This window comes from Trachypithecus francoisi, unplaced genomic scaffold, assembly GCF_009764315.1.
Source record: "Trachypithecus francoisi isolate TF-2019V2 unplaced genomic scaffold, Tfra_2.0 Lachesis_group12, whole genome shotgun sequence".
Taxonomy (NCBI): domain Eukaryota; kingdom Metazoa; phylum Chordata; class Mammalia; order Primates; family Cercopithecidae; genus Trachypithecus; species Trachypithecus francoisi.
The window spans coordinates 121,782,154-121,788,553 of NW_022681457.1; the positions used below are offsets into that span (position 1 = coordinate 121,782,154).

The following is a 6,400-nucleotide window of genomic DNA, read 5'->3' on the forward strand; positions in this document are numbered from 1 at the left end:
CATGCCACCTCGGCAGCCAGGACAGTCAGCATACACAGGGTCAGTGCTGTCCTCCCCAGCCGCACCCCCAGAGCCCAAGACGTGGCGGGGACCTCAGCCTCAGGACCCAGCCCAGGCAAACCCCACCTACAGCAGGAGGCTGGTCCACAGGGACTCCATGGCCCCCAACCTCCCTGGATGCCCAGCTCTGCCTTGCTGCCCCCAGACACCGGTGCAGCATCTCAGGCCACCCGCCCACACCCCTCACCCTGGACCCCCAGATGGGACCCAAAGTTGCGCAACTGCCCCACAAGCCAGAGAGATGCTCAGACTGAGGAGCCCCAGAAATGTGTTTATTGTTCAAGCTGGGCTTGTATTGCTGTGTGGGGCCCGAGTGCACACGTGTGCACCCACTACGAGATCCAGGGAAGTTGGCACAAGGCAGACGACAACAGGAAGGACACCTGCTCCCCACCCTTCCCGGGACGCCGCCTTGTGCAAAATTCGAGCTGGGGGCTGCAGCTGCTTAGAAAGCCCCAGGGCCTCTGGCTCCGCGGCCTGCAGGGTCTGAACAGGCAATGGCCCTGGGGCAGCGAGGCCCCACCTGGTCACTCCTGGCTGCCCGCCATGCAGGCAGTGGAGGGGAGGACGGGCGGCCGCGGCATGGCTCACCCCTCAATAAATAAGATAAATAACTAAATAAACAACTAAATATAGACACGAAGGAATGGACGCAGAGACGTGAACAGAAGATGCAAGATGTCCCTGGTGGGGGCCACGGTCCCCTTAAGGCATGTGGGAGGCTGCAGGCCTCTGGGGGTTGGGGGGTCAGAGGCTGGTGGAGGACACGGACAGCGTGGGCGAGGACGGCGGCGGGAAGTTGAGCAGCTCCAGCACCGCCACGCCCACACTGCTACGCCGTGTGAACATGCAGGACGCGGCCACCCACTTGTTGGTCCTCGGGTTATACTTCTCGATGGAATTGAGGCTGGAGCTACCATCGTTACCCCCCACGGCGTACAGCCATCCATCCATGGCCACCAGGTCGTGCGTGCTCCTAGGGGGGCAGGCAGGGTGAGCACCTGGCTGCAGGAAGGGGTGCGGGGGGAGGGGCTGCGCCACGAGAAGGAGTAGGGGTGGGACATGCCCAATGAAGAGGGGAAAACCCCTCCCCGCAGCACAGCCCCACCGCGGACCTGCGGATGTTCATTGGCGCCACGCTCTCCCAGGCTCCAGCCTTGGGACTGTATCTCTCTACCGAGTTGAGGCAGCTGGTCCCGTCGTTGCCCCCTGCCACGTACAGGGCACCCTCCAGCACAGCCACACCCGCTGAGCTGCGTCGGCTTAGCATGGACGCCACGGGCGACCAAGCGTTCACCTGGGGGCAAGGGTGTGGGCTGGAGGCAGACCCGCCATGGGCAACCCTCCCCTGCCGCAGCCCCAACTCCAGGGTGGGGTGTCAGGAATGGGTGGGACGAGGGTGCCCAGAGAGGGGAGGGCCCCGCAGCGTACAGGAGGGGGTGGCCAGGAGGGGTGCACTATGCACCTGGGGCTCATACTTCTCCACAGTGGCCAGGTGTGAGGAGCTGTCGTAGCCGCCCACGGCATACAGGTTCCCATCTGCGGAAAGTCAACATGCCCGTGGCACTCCTGCTGGGAGTGGGGTCTCCAGGGTGGGGGAAGGTGGGGACCCCCCCAGGCAGGCCCCATCACCCACCAAGCGTGGCCACTCGTACATAGCGCCTCCGGGTGCTCATGGCAGCGACGGATGTCCACGTTCCGGTCAGGGGGTCGTAGCGTTCAGCACTGTGGGCACCAGGACCGCCACCACAGCTCAATAGAGACAGAAAGGTGTCCTGGCCCCAGGACCTGCCCTCCCCAGCAGAATGGCTGAAATCTTACCCTAGGAGTCACAAGAGACTCAGACCGCAAAGTCCTACCAGGCAGGACCCGCTGGTGGGCACAGGCCCCTGGCTGCCTGGAAAAGCCTGGGCATACACCCACCTGGGCCCAGCCTCTGGACTGGAGGTAAGGCTCCCAGAGAGGAAAGGGGACTGGGGCAGCAAAGCCAGTTCAGACCCAATGTGGCCATGGCCTGGGGTGAAGCGGCCTTGCAGATCACCCCCTTTAATACCCCGTCAGATACAACCTCCGTGATGGTGACACAAACTCGCCTCTTGCAAGGTGGACCTTACAAAGCCACTGGGGCCCCAACCCCAATTACTACCTGTTCAGGCAGGAGGCCCCGTCATAGCCGCCAGCTGAGTACAGGAGTCCGTGCAAGGCAGCCACACCCAGGCAGCTTCGCCTCGTGCCCATGGACACCTCCGGCTGCCACGTGTTAGTCACGGGATCATAGGACTCCACGGTAGCCAGATCTGAGGTCCCGTCATAGCTAGCAAAATTAACCCACTGCAGGTCAAGACTGGCCTGGCGGGCATGCACCAGACCCGACCCCAGTCCAGCCTCCAGGCTTACCCACCCACGTCATGCAGCCGATCCCCATGGGGCACACACCAGACCTGATCCAAGTCCAGCCTCCAGGCTTACCCGCCCACAGCATACAGCCGGTTCCCCACCGCAGCCACTCCCACCCGGGCCCGGCGCGTGGACATGGAGGCCACCACGTGCCAGCGGTCGGTGCGCGTGTCATAGGCCTCACAGTCTCCGTGGATGGCAAACAGGCTCCCACCGCCTGGGGAGGGCAGGTGGAGACGGGACTCGTGAGTGGATCCCACTGCTGGGCCACACCCCGGGCTCCTGGAGAGGCCCCTGGATGGAGGGGCGGAGGGGCAGGTCAGGACCTGACCAGCACAGGTGGGGTGGGCTTGTGCCGGTGGGGAGTAGAAGGCACAGGGCAGGAAGGAAAGGGGCGGGGAGCCATACCCACAGCAAAAAGCACAGGCCCGGCCCCCTCACAGCGCCGGGGCCGCGTGCGGCTGGTGCCTAGGACGCCCCTCTGCTCGGGCAGCAGGTGGAACTTCAGAGCCTCAATGAGAAGGTCCTTGCAGTCAGGGTGGTGCCTCACCAGGCTCTCGGCGTCCACGTGGCCCAGTAGGAAGTCGCGGCTCAGCAGAGGCAGCCGCACGCACTTCATGAGCTGGGGCGCAGGGAACGCTAAGGTCAAGGGGGACCCTCGGGCACACTGGGCCCCAGGGCTGAGACAACTCCCCAGGTGCCTGTACCACCTGTGTGACGCGTTCTTCTTCAGACAGGGCGGGCACCATCCCCACGGAATCCCTGAACTCGGGAAAGATCAGGGTGCACCAGGCCCTCAGCCACCCGCACGCCCTCCTGGATGCTATGGGAGCCCCCGGGGCCGGGCCTCACCCGTGGGACATGCTGCCTGCGGGTATCCACGTCATGTTTCACCCAGCTCAGGACTGCTCGGTAGACCTCCTCCTCCGAAGGCACGTTCAGGCTGTCACTAGACACCAGTTCCAGCACCTGGGGGTGGAGGTCCTCAGACCTGAGATCTGGGGAGGGTCTTGTGGGCCCAGGGAGCCCTGAAGATGCCTAGGAGGAGGGTTAGGGGGTGGGGCTGAGTGTTCATACTGGGAGGGGCTGAGCAGAGTCAGGAGCCACAGACGAGGCTCCCGGGGGGCCTCGATCCAGGAGGGTCTTGGGGACGCACAGCAGGCACTAAGGATTGTGAGCAGGGCTGCATCAGGACAAAATGGGGTCAGGAGTCAAAAGCAAAAACTGGGGTGGGGTGGAGGGCGCCGGCTGGGCCCACCAGCTGTTACCTGTTTCAGGGGCAGCAGCATAAACTCCTCGGTCTTGGCCACGTCCACGAAGTGCTGCAGCACGTACCTGTGGGCGGCCTTGAGCAGGTCGCTGCAGGAGTGCGCATCGGCAAAGCCCCGGATGCCCAGGCAGTTCGAGGGGTCGAGCTGACTCAGCAGGAACTTGCAGCAGGCGTCTCGGACGCCATTCAGCTGCAGGAGGCTGGCGGCTGGGAGCAAAGTCTACGGGGCACCGAGATGCGGGTGAAGGAGACACAAGGTGGAGGGCCGCGGGATCTGGCTGAGAGGACTTCACCGGGGCCCAGGGGAGGCAGCCTCACCTGCACGTTGCCCTCGCCCACCACGATCTCAGCCGTGTACGCAAACTGCACCAGCTGGTCCAAGGCCTGAGGGTCGATGTCGTGCAGCGTCACGTGGGTCTGGCGGCTCTCGCTCATCTCATCTGTGGGAACAGTGTGTCAGAGGGGCTGACCCGAGGGACCCACGGAGCCCCCAGCGCCGCGCAGGCGGGTACTTGCTTGTGAACATGGCATGGAAGTACGGGCTGCAGGAGGCCAACACCACTTTGTGTGCACGGATCTCCTTGGCGGCCACGTGCAGGACGATGTCGCACAGGAGGCCGCGCTGGCGCATGCGGCTCATGGCCACAAAGGCGTCGTGGTAGTGCCGCTTGGAGTTGTGGGCCACGCTGTGGCCCTCGCGGCTCAGCAGCTGCACGGCTCCCTCCATGGGGGCTGCGGGCCGAGCCTGCCGGGGCCGCGTGCGCTCTGCCTCGGGGCTGCAGGGGGCGGGCGGGTCAGGCTTCGCCCCGCTGGTGCTGCCCGCCCGCCCTGGTTGCCCTGGAGACTCTGGGCCGTGCCCGGGCAGCCCGCGGGGACCCAGCCCCTGGTGCGACGGGGGCGCCGGCCGCCCTCGCCTGACCTATGCCAAGGACCCCCGGCCCGAGCGCGCCGTGTCCAGGCCTGCGCTGCGCCCCTGCTCCCCCAGGCGTCGTCAGAGCCGCGGGCAGAGCCCCGCTCCCCGGCGCCCCCACGAGCTCAGCTCCTCCGCGTTCCCAGCCGCCCTCTCGGGCCCGCAGCGGGAGCGGCGACCTGGGAGGGCGGGGCGCCGGTGGGGACGCTACTCCGGGCCGACCCCGCTCCGCACCCGGGTCCCGACCTCCCCGGGCCCTCGGGAGCGGCCCCCGCCCCTTCTGCGAGCGGACACGAGGGCGGGGGCCGGGCAGGTCCCGAGGCCGCCCCCCGCGCCCCGACCCCCGCCCACTCACGCCGGCGGCTGCGGCGGTGGCGGCGGCGGCGGCGCCTCGGGCCCAGGCCCCGGGCTGCCGTGCTCCGGGCTCTGCGTCCTGCCGGCCGGGCGCTCGGTGCGGGGCTGCATTCGGCTGCCGGACCCGCCGCCGATTCGCGGAGGACGCGCGGGCGAACCGATGCGGAGACTGCCGGAGGGCTGCTCGGCGGTGGCGGCCCGCTCCGCGTCGCTCACTCCCGCCGCTCCCGCCCGCAGCCGCTGTTTCTCGGCGCCGCCCGCCCCGCCTCCCGAGAGGTTTCAGGGACTAGACGTTGGACGCGGATCCTTCCAGCGCCGCGCCCCGGGTTCGCCTCCTCCTCCGAGAAGTCCCCAAAGGCCCCACCCTCATCCTCCTCCGAGAAGCCCCCCAGGCCCCGCCATCCTCCTCCTCCGGGAAGCCTCTCCAGGCCTCGCCCTCCTGCTCCTCCGGGAAGCCCCCCAGGCCCCACCATTCTCCTCCCTCGGGAAGCCTCCCTAGGCCTTGCCCTCCTCCTTCTCCGGGAAGACCCCCAGGCCTCCCCCTCCTCCTCCTCCGAGAAGCCCCCCAGGCCTCACTCTCCTCTGGGAAGCCCCCCCAAGCCTCGCCCTCCTCCTCGCCCAGGAAGCCATCCCCGCCCCTTCGACCCCTTAACTTGCTCTCTTCCGGGGAGCCCCGGGGCCCCGCAGCACCAAGAGGCCAAATGGGACCCCGAGGCCACTCCGCCCGCGTCCCTCACTCGCCCCTTCAGAGCCAGGGCTGGGGGAGCCGCGCCTGCGCCCTGGGGCGCCCCTGTCGTGGGGTCTGGCTGTCCGGGCCCGCGGGCCCCGGTGTCAGGCTGGTAGCAGGGAGGAAGGCGCCGGTCTCCCCACCGCCTTCACCCCGTGCGGCGGGCGTCCCCGGGAAGGGCTGCGAAAGAGCCGCCGTCGGCCTCCAAAGGGCCGTGGACGGGGAGCGCCCTGTGCGGTGTTGGTGGCGCTGGCCCGGTCTCCACGGATCTGGCGAAGCCAGCCTGGCCCTCGGGTCGCCCGTCTTTTGTCGAGTTGGCGACATCAGTGCGGTTCCCACCGCCCCTCGTGTTTCCTACTGGACCCTCGGCTTTTTATTGTTGATTCGTAGAAGCTCTTTGCATAGGTGCCCCGCCGTCGCAGTCTGGCGTCCTTGCAGGCGCGTGCCCTCGGAGCGCCGGGTGGGCTGCGGGCGCGACGGGACTCCTGGTCTCTCTTCCCCGGGGCGGACAACGGCGTCGCCGCGTCCTGCGGAGCCGGGCGCCGAGCGGGAGGCGCATCTGGGCTCCACCTGGGCTGCCCGCACCGTGCACGCGAACGCGCCCTCCCGCTCGGAGACAGAAGGCGCAGCGGTCGGAGAACCGTAGAACCACTCGGCTGGGCGTGGCGCGGCGGGGCGGGGA

The 6,400-nt window shown here is 67.8% G+C and overlaps 1 protein-coding gene across 5 annotated transcripts; it reads right to left on the reverse strand.

The window, feature by feature from the left end:
- Positions 1-311: 311 nt before the first annotated feature.
- Positions 312-5,318, reverse strand: KLHL17 (kelch like family member 17). Of its 5 annotated transcripts, none has more exons than XR_004441169.1 (12): positions 4,993-5,318; positions 4,244-4,503; positions 4,046-4,167; positions 3,726-3,947; positions 3,310-3,495; positions 2,866-3,079; positions 2,530-2,674; positions 2,207-2,374; positions 1,697-1,785; positions 1,539-1,599; positions 1,176-1,357; positions 312-1,036 (listed from the first exon to the last, which is right to left on the reverse strand). XR_004441169.1 is itself a non-coding variant. In XM_033228844.1 (12 exons), the coding sequence occupies exons 1-12, from the start codon at positions 5,100-5,102 to the stop codon at positions 983-985; spliced, it is 1,860 nt and encodes a 619-aa protein (XP_033084735.1). In that variant the 5' UTR covers positions 5,103-5,315; the 3' UTR covers positions 312-982. The 5 variants fall into 5 exon arrangements, 4 of the variants coding, with proteins under 4 accessions (XP_033084735.1, XP_033084733.1, XP_033084734.1 ...); XM_033228844.1 differs by having other exon boundaries at positions 1,492-1,599; positions 4,993-5,315; XM_033228842.1 differs by having other exon boundaries at positions 1,526-1,599; positions 4,993-5,310.
- Between the last annotated feature and the right edge of the window lie 1,082 nt (positions 5,319-6,400).

Excerpts from the sequence above, each read along its gene's own strand:
- KLHL17 (XM_033228842.1), bottom strand. The coding sequence starts at position 5,102 with ATGCAGCCCCGCACCGAGCGCCCGGCCGGCAGGACGCAGAGCCCGGAG. Across the intron at positions 3,948-4,045 it reads TGGGCGAGGGCAACGTGCAG|ACTTTGCTCCCAGCCGCCAG; the intron begins GTGAGGCTGCCT and ends GGTGCCCCGTAG. Across the intron at positions 3,080-3,309 it reads GCAGGCAGCATGTCCCACGG|CTCATGAAGTGCGTGCGGCT; the intron begins GTGAGGCCCGGC and ends CCTGCGCCCCAG.